Source organism: Perca fluviatilis, chromosome 14, assembly GCF_010015445.1.
Source record: "Perca fluviatilis chromosome 14, GENO_Pfluv_1.0, whole genome shotgun sequence".
Lineage (NCBI taxonomy): Eukaryota > Metazoa > Chordata > Actinopteri > Perciformes > Percidae > Perca > Perca fluviatilis.
Window position 1 is genome coordinate 11,506,278 of NC_053125.1, and position 23,596 is coordinate 11,529,873.

General features: G+C 40.6%; 1 protein-coding gene across 3 annotated transcripts; it reads left to right on the top strand.

The window, feature by feature from the left end:
- The first annotated feature begins 1,653 nt into the window (after positions 1-1,653).
- si:dkey-19b23.10 lies at positions 1,654-19,978 on the top strand. Of its 3 annotated transcripts, XM_039821352.1 has the most exons (12): positions 10,395-10,586; positions 10,683-10,771; positions 11,298-12,742; positions 13,149-13,390; positions 15,235-15,440; positions 15,552-15,712; positions 16,089-16,192; positions 16,458-16,518; positions 17,280-17,368; positions 18,493-18,618; positions 19,054-19,154; positions 19,290-19,978. In XM_039821352.1, the coding sequence occupies exons 2-12, from the start codon at positions 10,764-10,766 to the stop codon at positions 19,819-19,821; spliced, it is 3,075 nt and encodes a 1,024-aa protein (XP_039677286.1). In that variant the 5' UTR covers positions 10,395-10,586; positions 10,683-10,763; the 3' UTR covers positions 19,822-19,978. The 3 variants fall into 3 exon arrangements, with proteins under 3 accessions (XP_039677288.1, XP_039677286.1, XP_039677287.1); XM_039821354.1 differs by lacking the exons at positions 10,395-10,586; positions 10,683-10,771 and adding an exon at positions 1,654-1,818; XM_039821353.1 differs by lacking the exon at positions 10,683-10,771.
- Positions 19,979-23,596: the final 3,618 nt, after the last annotated feature.

Below are 23,596 nucleotides of genomic sequence, written 5' to 3' on the forward strand. Positions count from 1 at the left end.
GCAAATAAATATTTAGGAACATACAAAATATAAGCACAAATCTGAAATAATTAACGCCTTGACATATTAGTCAAAAAGTAATAAAGCAATTGTTTGGCATTTTGAAATATATTCTTATTAGCTTCTTTGCCAAAAGTTAGATGAGAACTGAAAGCACTCCCATCTCAAGACAATAGCCACCAGCTGGTTAGCTTAGCATCAAGACGCTCTGTCCAAAGGTATCTGCCAATCTCACTAATTATTTCTTCCACTCCTATCCAATTTGCTTCCATTCTTCCCTCTCTCAAACCCTCTTTCTTAGCCTACTGTGGAGACCTTAACTTGGGGTATGTTAGCTCAGTCTAAAGTTAAATCTTAGGAGACTTCTTAAAGGTCCCATGACATGGTGCTCTTTGGATGCTTTTATATAGACCTTAGTGGTCCCCTAATACTGTATCTGAAGTCTCTTTCCCGAAATTCAGCTTTGGTGCAGAAATACAGCCACTAGAGCCAGTCCTACAATGAGCTTTCCTTAGTATGTGCCATTTCTGTGTCTGAAGCTATTGAGGAGGAGAGTAGGAGGGGCAAGGTGGAGGGTGGGGGTGTGGCCTTGACCAACTGCCACTTTTCTCGTTTGAAAGCCATGATGTCTCTCTCTCATGGGTGGGCCAAATTCTCTGGGCAGGCAAAGCAGAGAAAGGGGAGGTAACCTTGCTTGTTATGACCTCATAACAAGCAGATTCCAAAACGGCCCATCTGAGCTTTCATTTTCTCAAAGGCAGAGCAGGATACCCAGGGCTCGGTTTACACCTATCGCCATTTCTAGCCACTGGGGGACCATAGGCAGGCTGGGGGAACTCATATTAATGTTAAAAAAACTCATAAAGTGAAATTTTCATGCCATGGGACCTTTGAAAATACATTTCTTGCTGAGAGATAGATGAGAAGCTGAGCATGAGAAGATGTCATCTTTAGCTTAGCATAAAGAGGGAAACAGCTAGCCTGGCTCTGTCCAAAGGTAACAACATTTTGCCTACCAGCACCTATGATGCTCAGTACACATGTTTGTTTGTGGACAGGTTAGTTGTTTCCCCCAAACTTCAAGTCTTTGTGCTAAGCTAAGCTAACCGGCTGCTTGCTGTAGCTACATACTGTATTTACTGTACTACCATGAAAGTGGTATTGATCGCCTCATCATCCCCATCAACTGTCGGCATTAAGGAGAATAAATGCCAAGCCTTTTTTTTTTGACTTTTCCAAAAACTAGAACAGGACTTCATTTGCAAACATCTACCGAGAAATTGAATTTATGGTGCATACTTTCACCTAATTGACATCAGACCTCGATTGCAAATGCACACCTTCCTGGACAAACCAAATGGCCTTTTAAAAACTAACAGACCAAAGAGACCGTAAGAGAGAAGATGAGGGATGAGAGGGGAGAGAGAGAAAAAAACACCCACTCAAACTGAAAGTATGTGCATGTACTGTATGTGTGTGTGTGTGTGTCAGATTGAAGCCGCACACCAGGGTGTTTTTCTCTTGTTTCCAGCATCACTATGACACAGCTTGTACACACACACACACACACACACACACACACACACACACACACACATGCAGAGTGCCATTATGACAAAGTGGATAAAAGGCTGAAAGATCAACTGAAAGAGCGACAGTGGCCGACCGTCTTTGGTGAAACTACATCGCTCTCTCTTGTTCGCTGTCTCTCTCTCTCTCCACCCCCTTTCTCACACACATGTCTACCTACCAGCAAACCATACACACATGCACTTCACTGCTACTGGTACATCTCTCATCGTTATGACAACTTAATAGGTAAGACAACTTTTCTATTCTCGCCTTATTTAGTTTTTTAGAATGAGAAAGTTTAAAGTTATTATAGTACACTACTAAAACACACCTAGCCCCCTGAGTCTTCTTTAACATGACTAAACAATTCCTTTTATGCAAATTAGTTTTTTTCAAACTAACTCAAGGTGCATTTTAAGGAATTTCATGGGTTAAATGATTAGATTTGAACGACACTTTGGATGGAAGTGTCTGCCAAATGAATACATGTAAATGTAGATAAATCCAGTTAAAATACAAAGCTACGCAAAGTCACAAATATCAAATCATTCTAATGAAAGTGCCATTTTGATTATTTTTTTAAAATGTGCTCCGATTGAAAGTCCATCTACAGATGCATAGGCCCATGGTTTAGCTCTAGCAGCTACAAAGTCGTGCATTTTTCTGAGCCTTCTGAGCCTCTACAATACTTGTAGCATTGCAATGTTGTTACACCAAACATGCTCTTACACAGAGAGCCTTAACCACAGGCATGCATTTCTTCATTGTGAACACTTTGTAACGATATCATGAAATGATAAACCTGACCCGGGCACAGTAAAACATATTCAGGTGATCTGTCACCGAAGGGCCCACACGTAATTTGAAGTGTGTGATGAAACCATAGAAGCCATTCATTTGCCAAGCTTTGATAAGAGTGTTTTAGTTATACTTATACATCGATATGCTATATGCTGTTAGCAGTTAATTTGTTACACCTAACTAAAACTAATATAACATCCCTGTACTAACTCCTACCCAGTGGTGGAATGTAACTAAGTACATTTACTGAAGTACAAATTTGAAGTACTTCTACTTTGCTTGAGTCTTTTCTTTTCATGCCACTTTCTCCTTCTACTCCGCTACATTTCAGAGAGAAATATTGTACTTTTTACTCCACTACATTAATTTGACATCTTTAGTTACTAGTTATTTTACAAATTAAGATTTTTGCACACAAAACAGTAGTTTATAAAATATGATGCTCTATTATAAATTAAACTACCCAACATCATATAGGCCTACAAGTCCAGCTGAAATGATTAGACTGTTAAACACTTGACAGAACTATTTGGATCGTTTCGAGTCTCTTAAATGTGAGGATTGTTCAAGGCAGGAATTTTACTTAAGTTAAGGATCTGAATACTTCTTCCACCACTGCTGTTATAATGGTCAGTTTTTGTTGAAAAAAGACATGTTTATTCAACTTCTTAGTCATTTTGGAGGCTGTCCTTTGTGTCGAAGAGGTGTTTCTAATATGTAGTCTATCCAAACGGATTTAAATGAGGCAGACAAAACCTTAGAAGAAGAGTTTGTATTCTTGTTGCTATTTTTGACCTCCTTCGAGTCTGTGACCTCCTTCGACATCTGCAGACAGAACGGGGGCAACAACTGCTTTCTTGTTTTTACACTATGAAGTTAAACTTAAAAAAAAACATCTGTATTGAACATTTGCGCTGCTCAACATGAAAATCAAAGCTTGAGGAAGCAGAATGAAGTCATGTTGCTTTCGTGTTGCAATGGTATTCATCTTTAAATGGCTTTAGTAACAGTGCCCATGAGCTTCCACACACTTTCACTGGAAAAAGGGGTGAAATGAGGAAAAGGAAAAAAACATTGCAGTACATTTCAGTTCTATCCAGAGACGTCTAACGCTCAAACTCGGATCCAAAGACATATGCAACTGTTAAGTTACTGGGGCCTCTGATTTACAACGTCTGTAGTATGCAAAACACCCCAATGGACTTAAACGCAAAGTAAATGAATGCATAACAATTCACCCCGCTCAAGTACTGCCCCAAGCAGTACCTGCAGCAATGATAGACTTCAGTCTTTGTGACAGATCTGCTTTGAACATCTTGAAGCTGCAATCGTTCCCCATCCTTCTTTGCAAAAGTGCTCAACCTCTGTTAAGCAGCATTAGGGCTGTTTAAGGCAACAACAACAATTTAAAGTTCTGCCACATATTCTGGATTGGACTGAGGTCTGAATTGTGACTTGAGCACTGCATATATTTCTGTGTAGCTATTGCTTTATGTTTCACAAGCTTTCCTGGGCTTGCTGCAGAGAAGCATCCCCACAGCATGATGCTGCATGGGGATGGTGTGTTTCTGCTGATATGCAGTGTTTGGCATTTTAGTATGATGGCCAGAAAACTACATTTTTGTCCCCTCAGGCCATACAAGCTGCTGGTGAAGCATCTCCCTTCTCAACCATGGAAGCCTGTAGCTCCCTCACAGTTGCTGTTGACTTCCTTGAGGCCTCCCTGACACCTTAGCGTCTCACACACCTACAGTCACGGCTTTGGAAATGTTGTAATATTCCCACTCTGATTGGGTACCGTCATTGCAGATGAGCCTACAATGTTCCTTTATCTTTATGGTGCAGTTTTGGCAAGGACACTGAGCGTGTGTAACGTAAAATCGCTTGTCACACGCTGACAACAAACATTTGATCGCCATTCAAACGAGTATGCAACTTCTAATCAATCGGCGGCACCTGTGATGAATTAGGTGTGTTAAAGTAAAAGGGGAGTAAATATTTGTGAAATCTACTATTTACTGCTTTAATATTTGCATTTAATTGAGATCAATTTGTGTTACATCTAGAGTAATTTAAAGCGGTGACAAATAATATCTGAAAAATGCTATAGGCACTCTATCTTAACTTAATATTTCTTTCCTATTTTGACTTGGTCATATTTGCTATATTACTGTATTGTAATGGTATTGTAGTCACAGTTGAGTGTAAAACTGCAACAGTAGGAAAACTGGAGTGTAGAACTCTACACTAACGCAGAGACAGGACAGAGGTCAGCGATATCACTCCATCAGAGGTAAGTAATGAAAAACAGCCATCTAATTAGCAGCAGGCAGACTGTGGGCAGGTGTGAATACAAGGTGCTTTGCCTCCTCACCGTTGATCTTATTTAATATGAATGCACTGATTATTGCCTGATCACTGCTCACATACCAGTTGGGCGGCTAGTAGTTATATATTTCTGCTATAAAGAAACAAAACAAATCCTTCAAATAATTAAGAAATTCTTTGTCACAGTGCATTGGGAGGAATGAACTCTTTTACATCAAGCATAATTTCCAAAATAGTTTGATAATTTCTTGAAGAAAGGCATGACGGCCTGCAAAATTCCATAGGAAAATTACTTTTTAAATGCTTATTTTCTTTTATACTAAAGTAGTATGAAATAATGTCAACGATTAAGTTCATCTGCAGATTTTGTGTTGTTGTTATTTAACATGAAATACAATAAAACTCCAATGATCCTGATGTGGAAGTCGGTTATGGTGAATATACCAGTAATGATCGCAAAGATAAGGACGTGTGCAACTCCATTTTGTCGCTTTCAGAAAAATGACAATTTTAAATACCCTTGTCCGTGAACTGTGATTTGTGTTACTGTTTAAAAAAATTTAATTTAATAAAATAATTGCCTTCAAATATCACCACCAAAATAACGAAGAGGTGTTGCAAATTTCATCAAAACTATATATTTTTTTTAATCTGGAGAACAGATCAACTGTAATTCATTTTATTCTAAAAATGCAATATTTCTGTATTACTGGTGGTTTAGCCATTCACCAGAATATAGCATGTTTAGCAGTGCATCAGCGGCCAATTCAACATTTATAGTAATATCGTATAAAGGAAATATGTTTTTTACGAAGCCCAAAAATAATTAATACTGTATTTTATTATGCTACATACTTCACATCAAAAATCTATTATCAGTTTGAATGCTGTGATAGCTTAAAGGAAAGGAAGAAACCTTCTAATGGGGATATCACGTTCATTCTGTTTGTATATTCACAAAATGTGCTGATTACTTCTTTCAGTTCTCCGTCAGTTGACCTCTGACCCTCATTTGAATTGATTCATGTATTCTAAATTCCGTCCTTTGCCATTATGAATTAGAACTACAAATGTTGGTATTTTCTATGGAGGCAAAGTATGGTAAAGTATCATATTATCAGTATCAGACTGCACCAGCAGTGTGTGTGGGCGCGATCAGAAAATGATTATGGACGTTAAAGCAAATAGATGAACATGATCATAAAGTTGCCATTGATTTGTGCTATTATGCACATCTTTAAAATGATGCTGTACAAAGTTGGAATTCTATATTTTAGCTTATGAATAATATTGCACATGAATTGTTTTGTCACTCTCAAATCAAAGCTTGATCATTTTCTTAGCTCTTGAAAAGTGGACTTATGGGTCATTGGAGACTACAGTAAACCGTTTAAGACAGTTTTGATCGATCAGTGGGTTTTAGATTGCAGATTGAACACGGTTGTTGCTTTTGTACTGGGCTTCCATAGGAATGCATACCCAACTTTTGGCACATTTTACTATGTGTATTAATAAATAAAAGTAATGTGAAGGTGACGACATTAGAATGGCCCTTGATATCCACCGTGGAACCACATAAAACTGTGCTGTAGTATTTGTTCGTTTTCTGGACTTTTTATAAATGCTTTTAGGGCTCCTGCTGTGGTGAAGACTGTTAATTCTACATGAAAGAAGCATGTAGCAGTCTTTAGAAGTGTGTAGCATTGCTGTCATGTATTTGCACAGTGGGGTCCCTGAAAAACTTCTGGTCTGTGATCTTGTTTTAGATGCAAAAGCTCTTATCAAGATGCATGTGATTGTCAGACCGGCATGTAAGAGCATCGAATGCATTATAAGGAAAATATGCTATATTTCCAACCTCATTATTTCTTAGTTAAAATTCATCAATATAGCTGTTTTAGAACTTCTGCACACGGTGTGTATCTTCGCCTATGTTGGCTTCTGTATATGACTGAAATACATCATCCTACATTCCAAGCTACAACCAAAAAGCATGACCCAGAAATGAGATTTTCACTGCACCGAAGCTTTGCATAAATCTAAATCTTGTGAATGTACCCTTAAGATAAAAAAAAAGGTTTCTGTCTACTATTAAGTATTTCTTTTATAGAATGTCACTGCACTGTCTGGCAGTGTTTTCAACATAATGTTGTCTTGAACACACTTTTAATGTTTTTCCAAAGTTGTTACCAAATGGGGGTAATTTTGATATACACTATTTTTGAAGTATATCTCTTAGCTTCAAATGGTTGCCTGTTCACCTACTTCTTGGTAGCAGTTTCACCTCTGTGGGTTCAGTATTTCATACACCGTTATGCTTTTTAGGTAGCCTAATGCTACACTTTCTTGTGCTGGCCAGTACGCATACACCTACAGCGTTCACATGGAACATCGTCACTTGTTATTAAGGTTGTCGAGGGGGAATGAGCATCGTTACTGCTGATAGTCCACAAGGATAACCTTCAGCAAAATAGCCTTTTTCGTGTTTTGTGATACACACAATGATTCATGTTGTTAGGCTGTCTAATTTCTCCCTCATCCATTCAGTTAATCTTTTCCCGCCAGTCATCACTTCTTTTCTCAGTGACGGAAGGCAGACAGAGAGACTGTTCGGAGCAACAACATAAAACAAAAAAGCTGAGAGAAAAAAGTCCAGAAGTGCTTCTCTCGTTCCCCCTCCTCTGCTCCCGCAGGTTTTTATGGTGAATTTCAGAGAAAACTAGAGAAGCGTCTCCCCCGTACAAACTCCTCCGTACGGCCCTTCCATCCTCTCACATTCTTTCATTCACACATTTTTCTCAAGGTTATGTGCACACACAAGCACAGATGTAGGCAAATGTGTACACACAGGATACATAGACAAATTCGCTGAGCATGTCAGAATCACTGGTATAAAGAAAGTAGGATGGGTTTTAGATACAGGGAACAAAAAGTCAAACAAACTGTAAGAAGCCACTTTATTTTCAGTTTAGGCTTCTGAAGGCTAAACTTAACGCCTTATTGGGTGCAGCGCTTTGCAAAAATGCATTTGACGAGTTTTCATCTCTCCTTTAATCTTTTTTGATGTATTTTCTACTCTTAATTATTGAGGAGGATTTTTAAGTTGACACTTCAAATTCAGCAAAGTGATCTCAATGTTTAGTGAGCATGAACGAAATGCACTGTAGGCTATTAACTCCCTTTTAGTGTGATCTGTCTAATATTGGTCAAACTGTGGAGCAGCAGAATCTCACTTTTCCCAATGTCAAACAACTACATTTTTTTTGGCTAAAAAGAAAAAAAAAAAAAATAAGAATTTTCACTGTCAAACAACTCTATTTTTTTTTCCTAAAAAAAAAAAAAAAAAAAAAAAAAAAAGCTTCCTGGTTCTCAAGTCCTACCCGCAGCAATGTAAAGATGACTCAAATATCGACATTGATAAAATCTTTTTTTATTGATGACGGGAAAATGCTTTACAGCAGCTGAAATCTTTGCCTTGACCATGGAACCTTCAACCTAAAATATTTGCAGGGAATGTAATGTAGTGAGGTTAATTGTACAAGCCTAAATCAAGCTCAAATAAGGTGATATAATCTATCAATAAAGTATTGCCAAAATGATCACACATGCTAATGTTGAGGTTATTGTGTTAAACGGGTTGTGTAGGTACCACATTATTATCTACTATGCATGTTAATGCTGAGGTTTCGAGCGATGAAGAAGTCACACTGTACAAGTCACCTCAGCATTAACATGATCACACACACACACACACACACACACACACACACACACACACACACACACACACACACACACACACACACACACACACACTCTGACACTCACAAATGCTCCTTTTCTCTTTGTCCACTCTCCAGAAGGTGATGAAGTTGGTAAAGCAAAGTGATTTCACGCTCTACTTGTAACTGTTATCCTTCATTTATTACCAATAAATATCTGTTCAAGGACTGTATTTGAAAGTCACTAAATCGTTTAGGATTGTAACACGTTTTCATGCAATTTGCGAGGGCCATATGCACACAGATCGCAAATGGTGGCGTTTCACGAACAACTGTCACTCACAAATTGCACATACATTTGTGAGTCCTACAGGGTCTTGCATGTGTCGCAAGTATGGCGTTTGTTTTGATGAGTGAAATGTGTCAAGAAGAAAATGATCTTGTGTTGCAAATTTGATGCAACGGGCCAAGTATTAAGTCAACAAGGGAAACAATTGTCAGAATAGGTTATCATAGATCAGGGGAATTTCATGTTAAATAACAGTTTTGGGGATTTGACTGTTACCAGAAAGATATACATCCCTGATTTCACACAGTTATTCATGCAGTTATCTACAACAGATACTGTCATTTCTTATACAATACTCACACAGTGTTCTAGATTTAGAATGATGAAGTACATTAATTCGAGTGGTGTACGTCTAATTAAGAGGCGGTGACACTTCTTTTGAGTACTTCTATTTTTCTAAGATCGTATACATTTACTTTGTGCATTTTATAGTTGACTGTATATGCTTTAGTAAAATATAATGACACTTTTAACAACAATAATTTAATCTGACAACAGGTAATCTTGCAGGCATTCTTCCAGTTTATAAAAAACCGTCAGCGGTCCTGTTTGAGGTTGCGTGTGCATGTGTGAGTAAGTGTTTTAAAGTTATAGCCTATGACATAACAAAGGTAGAAAACAGCTTGTTGGCAAGTTAAAGGTGCAAACTATGTGTGTGTGTGTGTGTGTGTGGTGGGTAAGTGGGCGGGTGAGTAGGTGGGAGTGCAGGGTGTTTAGAGGGTTCCCTGAACCTCATCGTTTGTCGCCGTCTTCCTTCCTGTTTCAATATCTCTCATTTCCTGTCAGCTGACTCAGCCGGAGAATCTTGATCTGGTAAACAGCTACGCTACCTTCTGCACACACACACACACACACACACACACACACACACACACACACACACACACACACACATAAATTCACAAAACACACTATGTAGCCTCACAAACAAGTATGCATGTACATTCACACAGAGGCACACGCTGAGTACTGAAAGACAGATTTTCACACATACACACATGTTTATCACACTTTACGCAGTCAGATACCATTACAAAGGTCAACCAGTATACAAAGCAGAGGGATAAAAAAAAAGCAAGTAAAAGACAGAAAAAGAAAGGCAGGACAAGAGAGAAAGAGAGACAGAAAACAAAGTTGCGCGTGCGGTGAGAAAGAGAATAAGAGACAAAGAGAGAGAGATAAGGATGGGCAAAGAGACGGAAAGAGAGACTGAGAGATGGAGGAGGGGGGCAGAGATAAAGATAGCTGAAAGGAGGGAGATCCGTCAGCGTTTGTTTCCTCAGGATGTGGTTACCACGACGACAAAAAGGCAGAGAGGGCAACATCACTCGCTGGTCCCTTCTGACACCTGCAAGAGTTTATATGAGTGTGAAAGTGTGTGTGTGTGTGTGTGTGTGTTTCAGAGAGCAATTGAATGAGTAAATGAGTGTTTGTGTGCGTGTAAAGACAGTGTACGTGGTCTGTGTATCATAAGTGTGTCCATTTTGCTTTAAGTATGCAACAGACTGTGTGTGTGTGTGTGTGTGTGCTGTCAAAGGATACAGAGAGAGAGAGAGAGAGAGAGAGAGAGCGAGAGAGAGAGAGAGAGAGAGAGAGAGAGAGAGAGAGAGAGAGAGAGAGATAAGAAGGACTATGTGAGAGGCTGAAAATCTGAAGGGGGAAATAATGATACAAACACTCGAGACAGTGGAGAGCGAGTGAGCATAAATAAGTCAAAGAGAATGATGAAGACAATCAGAAGAACAACCAGGACCCGAAAACATGAACAACAGAGGAGGAACATATGTGAAAAGGAAATAAAGCGCCAAGGACTGGTAAAAACAACCCTCAAGACATATACATTGTATTTGTCTCTTCATCTCATCTTCCTTCGTACTTTCTCTTTCTGACTCACTCACTGTCCTATTTAGAGCTGAATGTGGTTTCAAGAAAGAAAGAAAGAAAGAAAGAAAGAAAGACCAAACGAAGACTTCAAGATTTGATGCAACGCAATGAACAAGTCTGTAGTTTAATTACTTACAAGCTCACAAGTCAATCACAGAACAGAAAAGACAATGGTTTTGTCCAACACGTAATAGGTTGCAAGGGTTTTGTTTAGCGTAGCATCGCATTTGCTAGCAAAATGACCTTCTCTTTAGCTTCTTGGCAAGTGTTTCTTCAAAACCACATTGCAGACATTTCCACACACAATTGAGAATCTCTCACCCGTCTTTTAATCTGTTTAATCTGAAGGCAAACAAAACCAAATTGCATCAAGCGAGGTAGATTAGTATAAGCATAAACTTATCATAAAATGGGGCTCTGTACAAACTATTTTGACAGGGGATTTTGGAGAATTGACAACTCTTGCCAACTCTTGTGACTTGATCTGGCCATACTGCCCAACACTCAGTTAGAAGATAACTAACTAACATGCCTAATCTACTGTTAAATTGGTACTAGTTAAAGCGATACCGCTAATAATGTGACATGGTTTTATGTTTGTTCATTTATACCTCCACTATGTTTCTGTCTGTCTCCTCTAGGCACTCTAGCTACACCCAGCGAGCCATCATGGACGACCCTTCATCCACCCAACCCTTCCCCAACCTCCACCACCATCGCCACCGCCAATCCTTTCACCTCACCATGCCCAGCCTTCAAAGCCCCGAAGTAGGATACCCGTCCTCTCAGCCTTCCCGGGACCCTCTGGAGGAGTATGGAGGCAGAGGGGAAGAATCCACAAACACCTTTCTGTCTTCAAGCACCTCGTCAGGGGGAAGAAGGGGGAGCAGTGGAGGTGACAGAGGCTTCCTAAACACAAGTGGTAGCGGTTTGGACGGAGATGCTAACTTGGGAGGCCATCTTGACGGAGAAAGCGGGCTGGGCAGCCATTTTGCTGACACTTGGTATAGTGGTAGCAAAAAAGAGGATGTTTGGGAGGATGGGGAGAGTTGTGAAAGCGCTGCAGACGATTTTTATAGAAAAGGTGATTGCTACGGTAACGCAAATGATGTTTTCTACACAGTGAATTGTGGCGGTGAGGACGTAGTCAGGCGTAAACTCAGAGCAAACTATAATAATTATGCCCATGTTAGCTGTGAAGCTAAAGGTGAAACAGTGTACAATAGGGAGGCTAACGTTAGCCACTATACTAAACAAACTACTTCCTACGGCAGAACCGCTGCGGGGAGCTTTAGTGACAGCAGTGTCGATTATTCAAGAGTGAGTGATAATTATTTGGGAAGGGAAGAAGATTATGGGTCCAGCTGTGGCTCAGGTGAGGATCAGCTCCAACCAGCAGAAGTTGAAGGTCCCTGGCTCAGTGTCTCTCCCTCGAGCCAGACCGGAGAGGGCAGGTGGAGAGGATCAGCGGACACCCACGCTTTGGACTCAGGGTGCCTACCGCAGAGATCACCTATCGGCATCAGCAGCGGGACGTACACACAGAAACTGGACTCCTTCTCTGAGGCTTTCCTCTCCCAGCGTAAGAGAAAATTCCCTGTGGTTCCCAGTGGAGATTCCTCCGGACAGATCTGGGAATTCGGAGTAGGCAGAGGAGAAAGCCCTGGATTTGTAAATTCAAGGCACAGCTGTGCTTTTGATTCAGACTCCTACCTGCCTCCTTCCTTCTCACCCGCTCACCCCTCTCTTCCGTCCTTCCCTTCTCCTCCCACATCATCTCACATCATGTCTTCAGTTCTTAGTCCTCCTCCCACACCTCTACCTCCTCCTTCCCACTCGCCCTCCAAAATGGACTCTCCCAGTGCATTTGGGGGAACCGGACATTCATTGTCCCAGGGTGGAGATTCACTTGGTACGCTCCAGTTTTTCACTTCGCACCTTCAGCCTCTCCCATCCATCCATTCCTCTGGGATGATATGGAAGTTTCCACTGCTGTCGCACAACTTTCCACAGTCGTCAGGCGACCCCAGCATCATCGAGGGCAACCTGAGACCTTCTCATGGTAGTGACTATGGCAACATCACAGGTAAGGCATTGTGTGTGCATTTTTGTGAACTTTATTCCGCCCCTTACAAAAAAAAACACAGGTTAATACCCACATGTAAATTTATGGGACATGTGGGTTTTTGTAAGTGAGGTTGTGAAATTTCGCGTTTCCTGTATGCAAATTACATTTTCACTTTTCACATTTTCACATATAAAACCATTTGTACTATTGTAGAAGAATTACAGTATGTGCCTTTGAGTTCATATGTGGGGTTTCACAAGAATTGATTAGTGTCTCCAGATAACAAAGAGATTCTGTCAGTGTGCGGTGTAATGCTTTCCTGTCTGCACAGATAACAGTCATGTTTCTGACTTTTTTTGTCGGATAGTTCATCACGGGGCATTAACTTCCACTGCTCTTGTCTTCCCCATTCTTATTTTTCCAGCCTCCCACGTTCAGTCTCCAGAAGCGGCATTCCTCACTTCCGCACCCCACCCTTCATCCGTCCATCCATCCAGAGCCCTCCGTCCCTCCAATACTCCGTCCCTCCATCCCTCCTTTCATCTTCCCTCTCGTCCATCTCACCTTTCCGGGCAACACTATGAAGCAGCAGAAAAGTTAGCTCCTTACATTGTGACCCAGAAAGCAAAGAATGAACAAGCTAATCCGAACCAATCACAGCTGCAGGTACAGTATGGCACTTCTACTGTTTTTCACCACAGGAAACAATTAAAGCACATATATAGAAGTTTGCCATTTGAGGAAGTATGCTTGCGCATTGTGCTTGCTGAGTGTGAGACAAGAAAAGTGATATACTGTATATCGTGTGTGTATAAGATAAAAGTGAGATTAATTTTAGGTAAAATTCTAGATTATCGGGTTGCTACATTTAAGTGAAGAAAACCTTCAGTTGATGCATATCCTCTACTAGTTGGCTAATGTCATTTTGTCAAGTAACTACTTGGTATTTAGTGCTTATTAGCAAATATTAGCATTCTTACATGCTAAACTAAGATGATAAACATAGTAAACATTATACCTGCTAAACAGCTGCATGTTAGCATTGTCATTTTGAGCATGTTATCATGCTGATGTTAGCACCACTGTGCCTAATGGCGCATTTCCACTGCATGGTACGGCTTGACGCGTCTCTACTAGACTTACTCTTTTTTGGTTTTCCAATAGCAAAAGTTCTGGACAGTACCTGGTACCTTTTTTGGTACCACCTCAGTCAAAGTTCCAAATAAGGCTGAGCTGATACTAAAAGGTGGAGTCAAAACACTGCAGACCACTAATTGGTCAGAGAGAATTGACATTAGCATGACACTGGACATCCTGCACAAACACAGTATTTTTAAATGGCCAAGCTACCATCACTAATGCCCACAATTATAATTTTTTTCATTCACCTAACAATGGCAGCCTGCAAAATTTGTTGTACGCTACGCCGTACTCTACGAAGTACTCCTTACAACTGACAAAGTGCAGACATTTCTCTGTTTGGTTGCCGGTGAAAGGATTCAATGTGTGTTACAGGGAAGATGATGTCATGGCGATCAGGTGAAAATTCCACCTACAGTGAGGGAGTATCCGCAGTGGAAAACAAAAAGAGAAATGTAGTTGTAGCGACTCGAGTTGAGTCGAGAAGTACCATGCTGTGGAAAAACGACTTTAGTACAGCCTCACAGATCCGCTAGTGTGTCCGTAGACTCTTTTAGCTCTTTTTCTTTTATTAGTCAGAAAGGACCATTCTGTTGACTATTTAAACCATTTTAAAGGAAGTGTTTTTACAGGAAGTATCCAGGCCAAAACCATCTATTAATTACATACAGAAATGTGTAAGTTCAGGCTTTATGAGTTTATTCAGAGTAAAAAGTAAATTTAAAATGTCAAAACAAGACATTATGCTTCTTCGTGAACAACGACTGCATTTCAGGCAACACTCGTTAAAGCATGGATAAGCTTTGCAAAAGTAGTGGGCGGGCAGACACATACTGTAAATGGTTGTTTACAAGAAATTACGTTAGTTCCAACTGCATTTCTGTTTCTAAAACCACAGACTTAGTCTCGGTCTGTATTTTTAGACATGTTGAATGGGTGAAGGGTGTAAATAATACAGATTTGGAGTTTGTGAAGAGCATGTTATTCGCCTTTAACAGAGCCAGGCGAGCTGTTTCTCACGGACTAGTCTATATCCACGGCGTTCCACTTCCGGGATTGCTCCGTCGCCAACAGAAATTCCGCCGGATTTGACTCTTTTAGGCCGGATATCCGTTGCCTTGGGTTTCTTTTGTGTTGGCATTTTAAACTCTGGTCGATTTATGAGGACTATGGTTAACCTTTTCTCAGATCTCTGCAGGGTAAATCCAGACAGCTAGCTAGACTATCTGTCCAATCTGAGTTTTCTGTTGCACGACTAAAACAACTTTTGAACGTACATGTTTCACTGAAACAAGTACCTTCCCTTAGGCTATTTTGCAGAGGCGCTGTCTGATAGCTGTCTAAAATTATTTTTCTTAATACGCTTACAGCAACAAGCCTCTCCAATCTACACTGGAACTCCATTTCCCAGTATCCTTCACTCCAGCAGAGGTCAGAGGAGGGGTCGGTACACTCCTCAACCACTTCTCAACCCAGTTCGTAGGGGGTCGGGGCTTTACTCCTCCATCTCATCTCTCAGTGGCAGAGGGGAGGAAACAGCATGTGGAAAAGAAGAAGATGAGTGTGTTGTGTTACCGTAAGGAAAATGCCTTAGGTCTTGTTTGTTTACAATCTTATTAGATAGCATGATGTCTCAAAAACATGGTGAAGAGTAAGGCCAAGAACCTCTTCTTTTCCTTCTCTCCAGGTATGTCAACGTGGGTCATGATTTCCAGGCAGAGCTTCCTCCATGCTTTGTGGATGGGGAAGGGTCAAGGGTGTGGTCACCAAAGGAGGACTCCCCTAGGGAACAGTTGCTCTGGAAACCATTTGAGAATCTGGAGGAGAGTACCAACATACAAGACCAAGGTAAATGGCATGCCAAAATACAGCTTTCCAACACAAACATTTAAGAATAGACCTGTTTGGAGTATTAATTGCACAGAAAATGCTACTGAATTCTCTGTTACGTTCAACTGATTGAAGGGTCAATGCTTTAGCGACCCAATGGAAAATGAATCAAATATTCTAGTATACCTATAATAAACTTTGAGGCAGAGAAGTGTAAGAAAGACCATTACAACATAAACAAATCTATCTATTATTGCTATTATTGCTCTCTGCTAAAACTTCCCATGTTGTGTGTGTGTTGTGTGTGTGTGTGTGTGTGTGTGTGTGTGTGTGTGTGTGTGTGTGTGTGTGTGTGTGTGTGTGTGTGTGTGTGTGTGTGTGTGTGTGTGTGCAGTGGAGAAGCTGTTGTCCATGTGTAGTTCCAGCTGTGTACCAGGAGGGGGCAGTAACACAGAGCTGGCCCTCCACTGTCTGCACTACTGTCAGGGGAACACAATGGTAAGCAGTGCAGGGGAATATCTGTGCTGTCTTTCTTTTGTTATTCTTCACTAATTATTTTACCATGCACTCATCCAATCATTTTCACACTTACTCCATCAATCATGACTCACTTCCATGCATTCACCAACTCCTTCTCTTTTTCATTTCTTTCTTTCTTCCTGTCTTTCGTTCTCACACATTCATGTCCAGTTGATTCTCTTCAGAGCCATTGCATGCCTCATCTGTCTGTTCTCTGCCTCCTCCGTCCCTCTCTCCTGTGCAGGCCACACTGGAGATGCTGCTGTTCTCACAGCCCTTGCCAACAGGGGACTACCACTACTCTGGTAACCTTTGGCCTCATTCTAACTCATGGGTTTCCTATGCCCGTTAATGGATCATTCCTAAATGATCACCTGACGTTCAGAAAGCTCTTGGGCTTAGAAGAGAAGTAAAATGAACTAAAAGGTGTTGCAGTGAAGGAAGTATAGTGTTTCTCTACAACAGCCAACAGTTGTCTGCATGTCAAAAAGTGATTCAGCAAAGGAGTAACCATTCCCACTGTTTTTACAATAGTCGCCTTTGTAGAAGCTCAAACCTCCTGCCACTTTAATCACATACAATCTCCTCTCTCTCTCTCTCTCTCTCTCTCTCTCTCTCTCTCTCTCTCTCTCTCTCTCTCTGTTTCTTTGGTGCATTTAAATCCACCAAGAGACATGTAAAGTACAGAGTTGACATTGTTCTGCATAGTAGTGTTCACTCAGGTAGGTGTGTTCCTGTAGACAGGGGTACCGTGAAAGGTTTTGGCCCCCAGATGGTAGCTTAACAACATATTGGATGTTTGAAATCCCCGGCATGTCTCTGGACTCTCCTCCAGCTATTGAACCCCTGAATGACTCCAGGTTATCTGTCTGTCTGAAGCATGCTGGAAGAACTCTAATAATGTTTGTGTGTGTGTGTGTGTGTGTGTGTGTGTGTGTGTGTGTGTGTGTGTGTGTGTGTGTGTGTGTGTGTGTGTGTGTGTGTGTGTGTGTGTGTATCATCAAGCAGACTGTGCTATCTGTGTAATTTAGCAAGTCAACTGGTTTCCCCCTCTCTCTCTCTGTAGGTAGTGAATGTTGGACAGACAATGAAAAGAGTATCTTCATTGCAGCTCTGGACAATTATGGAAAAGACTTTTCAGTCATACAGAAAATGGTATAACTATTATTCATTGCCTGTGCCTTTGCTGCATTCATTTAATGGTTACCTTTTCCATGTTTTCCTCTTTTAACATGTCGTTGTCCTAGCCCAAATGTGACATGCACTGTATGTATGTGCACACGTATAACCATAACTACACCCATTTTGTTTTCAAATAGTACTGTGAAACCAGATGCTGTCACAGTCAGCCATATATCCAGTGTGACAACTGTACTACAGCTTTACTGAGATACATTTGATGTTCAAACCAACATGGAATAGGAAATGGAAAGTCAAGCATTCACGATGAACTGGTCCACCACTACACCACTTAGTGGTTATTTATTTTGTGCTGATCTTGACTACAAAGTGTTCTTTTTGTGTGCAGGATCAATACACAAAGGTGAAGTAGTATTTGCCTAAGGTGCAGTGAGTGCAGTGTGCTTTTCCTCCCCCGCGACCGTTTGGTTTTTGATGACCCACCGTGCATTTCAATGAGGGCGCAGGGACACACGTAACAGCACTGAAAAAAAGCACAGTTTTGAGGAAGTCATAAGCAACTAGAATAGAATAGAATACACTTTATTGTCCCTGAGGGGAAATTTGTCTTAGGCATTGTGCTACATCTGTTGCTTCACAACACAAACATGAAACAGAAAAAACATTTTAAAATCAACATAAAAACATGAACATAAGATCAACGAAACATCTTAGGACATAAAAGAAGGACACAAATGACCGTACAAACAATACGACATCTTAAACAGTAACTGTCATAATTAAAGTGCGAAGTGCAAAAAGTGCTGGTGTATTTATTGTTGCTCTTTTGTGCTAAGATTTACTGTTGGAGTTCAGCAGCTTGATAGACGTTGGAATAAAGGATAGCTTAAGTCTACTACACTATTACCAAAAGTGCACCACCACATATGTTGCAACTTGATTCACAAAATTAGCACCTGAAAACTCACTGACCCAATAAAAGGTTGCAAATGTCCATTTATAGTGTGCTAGTGGCACAGACTGTGTCATCTTGAATATGTTTTCTAGATATATGTTATATTATATTTGGACTCAAGCTGATGTGAGAAATGTCAGGTCGATTCAGTATTGACTATGTGTTTGTTTGTGTGTGTTGGAAGGTGAGGACTAAGACCGTGGGCCTGTGTGTTGAATTTTACTACCTGAGCAAGAAGCTCCAGGACAAGCAAAAGAAACAAAAGGAGGAGGAGAACAGAGATGCATTGATGGAGCAGCAGCAGAAAAGTGTAAGGAACACTTGAAAGAAGCAATCGGAATTTAGTATTAAATCTTTTTGGCCTTGTCAAGATGTCCCAGCTTATGACCCCACTGATGTCCTCATTGTGTCTTTTAGTTTGTGTTTTAGTATCAGGCCTTTGCTTTAGTTCTCATCCTCTTTCTATTGTTCTGTTTTTTTCCGGTTATTGTTGCCCTCTGGGGATTTTTCTATTCCCACAATATTCTGTGGGCTCTACTGTGTCATGCTTTCGGATCTCTGATGTCTGATACATAGACACAACTAGAACAAACAAATAGAATAGTTAACTTTGCGTCGGAAAGAATATGGAGTATTTTGGAGTCTTGTGTAATCGGTTAAGGGCATTAAATGTTTATCCGCTGTGGAATGCAGCTCAACAAGCCAGTCACAGCACAGTTTCTCACAATTGGTCCTGTTCTCATAGATAATACCCATCTGTCAGCCAGTGAACAGACAGTTTGGACTGGTGGAGGCAGTTCCTGTGCCCCCATTGGCCAGCTTCTTCCCCTGCAAGCTGTGTGGCAAGTGAGTAGGACCAGTCATACTCGAGGAAACTCCAATGCAAACTCTCTCTGTGTTTGATTTCAGGGCAAGCCAACAGATGGTTTAGATTTTCAAGTTTTTTATTTTTTTTTTAAAACCTGTTTTTCCTCTCTACAGGATGTTCTATAAAATCAAGTCCCGTAATGCTCACATGAAGATCCATCGCCAGCCTCAGGAGGATTGGACCGACAAGCGGCTGCAGCACCAGCTCCTCACCCAGCGTCTGGCTCTAAGTTGCCCCACCAACCTCATGCCTAGCCCAGGCAGTAGCCTGCTCCCACCCCAGGCAGCAGCTCTGACCTTTCCCTCCTCTGGCCTCGCTGGAATGTCAAGCAACAACACCAATGCAGACAATGTCCTCAACTCTGTAACCAATAGCAACGGGATCACTCGCAGCAATGCCAGTGTCCTCGATCCCGGCGCCATGGTTACATATAGCAACATCGCTGCTTCAAACTCTCACGGAATCACCAATATTGATGGCGGTGACTTAAATCAAAGAGAGCCCACCACTGTCTTACCTTTCCACCAATCATGGGGCTCATTTGGACATGGCTCCGACCCTGCTATCTTCTACTGCAACACAGAAGGGAAAGACAACGTAGGAGCTGGGACAGTTGGGGGAAAAGAGCCAATCAACTGGCAGTAGTGTTTAACTCTCCCAAAAGCATTACTACCCCCAAGGTATGAGTCACGCAAACTGTTTTTTAATTCCAACTAGACTTCAATTCAAACTTCAGTACTTTTTTCAAACATATTTCAAGAAAATATCTTCATAATAAAATGTTTTTATTGTTAATTGTGTATTTAAATGTGTTACATATTGAAATGTTTAATGCATTTGACATTTCAATAAATTTTTTAAACTCATGGTAGTTTTCGATGTTTCTGACTTCAGTAAAAACTTGTTTACATGGATTAAACAAAGATATATCATGTTAATTTCTGACCTTTAGAGGTGCTTAGGCAGGGTATTTTTTTTTTTTTACCTTTGTTGAGAGCCAGGCCAGCTTTTTCTCCCTGTTCTCAGTCTTTGTACTAAGCTGTCTTCCAGGCAATCGTCAGGCTTCATATTTTTATTTTTTATTTTTTTTTTGGGGGGGGGAGCATTTTTAGGCCTTTATTTTTATAGGACAGTTGAAGACATGAAAGAGAAAAGGGAAGGGAATGACATGCAGCAAAGGGCCGCAGGTTGGAGTCGACCCAGCGGCCCCTGCGTCAAGGAGTAAACCTCTATGGGTGCACACTCTACCAGGTGAGCTATCCAGGCACCAGTCAGGCTTCATATTTAACAGACATACATGAGAGTGATATCGATCTTCCAAAACATCACACTCTATTCCTTTCACACAGCCCATTGGAGAAGTGAGGATAAGCCAAATAGTCCTCACTTTCCAGTAATGTCCTCGCTTTTAAAGTCTAAAACTCAAAGTGGTCCTCACAAAGATAGACAAACATGAGCACGCACACATCCACAAAGACACACACACACACACAGTTGGCAGAGCCATTTCAACACAAAGCTTGTTGAAAGGTTTTGATATAACACTATAATGGGCTAATATTGACCTTGGTAGACCATCTCCTCTCTTTTAGCTGTCTGAGTACGTGTGTGCCCAGAACTGACCTGTTGATGGTTAACTACAGTGATTGTTTTGTGAAAGATGCCAGGAAAGAGGCCTTGTGAATGTGTGCGTGGGTAGCGTGTACAGTGTCTGTGTGACAGGGTAGGCCTGCTAAATTCAGACTGAGGTTGATCTAAAATGAAGTAAAATAAACACAAACACATGTAACACATGGAATCCAAAAGATACATAAACAGCGTCATGTCCATCATTATTTACAGTTTTTTTTAATCGCTTTGGTACAATTTTCACAAGTAAGGTGTACATTTTCAAAACTCTTAGTACAAATATCCAAACTGATCACACTTGTAACGCAGCTAGTCATTCTTTCAAAACCTGATGTAATGTTTTCAGTCCACATGGTCATCGTTTCAAACACAAGATTATTGTAATGAGAACATTTGGTTTAATCACCGAAACACAACAGTATGATCTTCTTTCAGTTTAGTACTTTTAACAGTCAGTTCATCCAACAGCAAACAATGCAATATACATGTTTCAAATCAGCCTTAGAAGTGCTGAAATCAATATGCTATAGTACTATAAAATACATATTACACAGTTACACATTAGGCAATACACTAACATTTACATAATCTATCATTTCCAAAATATCTCTCCTATGTGTAATCAAGTGAAGGATCAATGAAGACATCCTCTACAATCATTTGGGCAAATTAGTTTTTATTTTTCAGATATAATTGTAACATAGTTATATTTTCTATAATGTAACTAAATGAGAACAAAACATAACAATTAGTGCACACATTACATTAATTTGGCTCAAGCCTGTCTTGAGCATTTGGCCATAGATTCTCGTCCACATCACAATGAATGTTTTCATTGTTCAAGCACCTTGGAAAAAATCTTTTGGCATGACGAATCCATGCTTGACATTGGTCTACATTGATGTCATCACATGCATCATCCATGGCCTGAAGTAGGGTGGCACACTCAAGGGGATGGCGATCATAGACCTTCCACCTCCATGCTGAAAAAAATTCCTCAATAGGGTTGAGGAAAGGAGAGTATGGAGGCAGGTAGAGGGTCATGAATCGAGGATGGGTCTGAAACCATGCTTGAACTACCTCTGCGTGGTGAAAACTGACATTGTCCCACACAATTACATATGTGACCCCTTCACCTTGACAGGCCAGCTCAATTTCATTGAGAAACTCAATAAGATTAGCAGCATTATAGGAGCCAAGTAATGGCCTACGTCCTAGGACACCATCTTCAGAGATAGCTGCGCACATAGAGATGTTTCCTCCACGTTGTCCAGGCACTTGGACAGTGGCCCGTTGGCGATAATGTTACGCGTCCACGGGCACGAGTTTTGGCAAGGTTAAAGCCCGGCTTCATCAACAAAAACGTACTTGTGATGGTTCACATCAGCGTCAAGCACCATAACCCTCTGAAAAATATAATTTGGTTAGTTCTTTTTACAGTGTTGTTCCAATATACATATGATGCAAGTGATGCTTCAAATAGTAACAGTAAAACAATATACAGTATAGTGCTGTACCTGAACATACTCAGCCCTTAGTTGTTTCACCCGGTCATTGTTTCCTCCCAAAAGGCACCAGGTAAATGTGTTTCATTGATACTTGGTGCCGCTTTAAAAGGCGGGCTACTGTTGGTAGGCTGATGGATGCCACATTGGCAAAGGTGTCATTGTTCTCCTCAATTTCCTGCTTTATTTCTGACAGCCGTATATCATTCCTGGCCCTCACCATTTCCACCATTGCCAACTCTTGCTTGTCGGTCAGCACACGGCCACGACCACCACTATGGGGTTTTCTGTTAATTCTAAGCATAGAACGGAGAATACTATCAATAGATCATGCTGTACAAATACTGTAACATGTTAACATGCATTACAATTTACTGTGAATGTAATAGTATACATCTTCCACACTTACCGGTTTTCTTGGCGAAAGGTTCGGATGATAGAATTGACAGTTGATCTTTTTAGATTTGGCTCAACTAATCTGGCAGCTTCTGCCATAGTAAGGCCTCGGTTCACCACATGATCAACGACGATGGCCCGGACTTCATTAGAGACAACAGTTCTGCCTCCCCCTCTCCAATGACCAACCCTTTGATGGGCCCCATGCCCACCTCTCTGACGGATCCCCCGTCCTCGAGCTCTTCCAATTCCTTGCTGTCTATCCTGGTCCATGTTGAAAGAAACTGCCAGTGTTCAGACCCTCACTTATATCTAATGACCAATTGTGGTTACCCCATCTGAAATCAATTAGCAATAACGAGTTCTCATCAGGTGTGGTTATTTTATATGTTCTTACAAACACATATTTTATTTCTATAGTTCTCAAAATCCATATACTGTATTGTTGAAATGGAAATATATAGGTTTACCAAATGGTTAAGTGATTAACCATTAAGATCAGTTGGATTAAGTGTTGGTCAAATGTATTTACACAAATCAGATGAGAAGCATATCAAAAGTACTGTGAGCATTGCATTGTGAAAGACAATTACTTCATATGAAAGGTAAGTCTTGATGACACACTGATTAGGTGTGGTGAAAAAGTGAATGTGTAATTTTGTGCGTTGTACTTAGTCAATTGAACATGTGATTACATGTTTGAAAAAAAAAACTTTTTGATGATCTGCTTTGAGTTTTGTACTAACAGTTGTGAGGTTTTACCACATACTTGCGATAATAGTACCAAAGCGAATAAAAAAAACTGTAACTGATGCAAATTTCCAGGATCTACATATTGACTCTCTCCTCTTTCACGTTTACTTACAATTCATCTGTACTGATTCATCAGT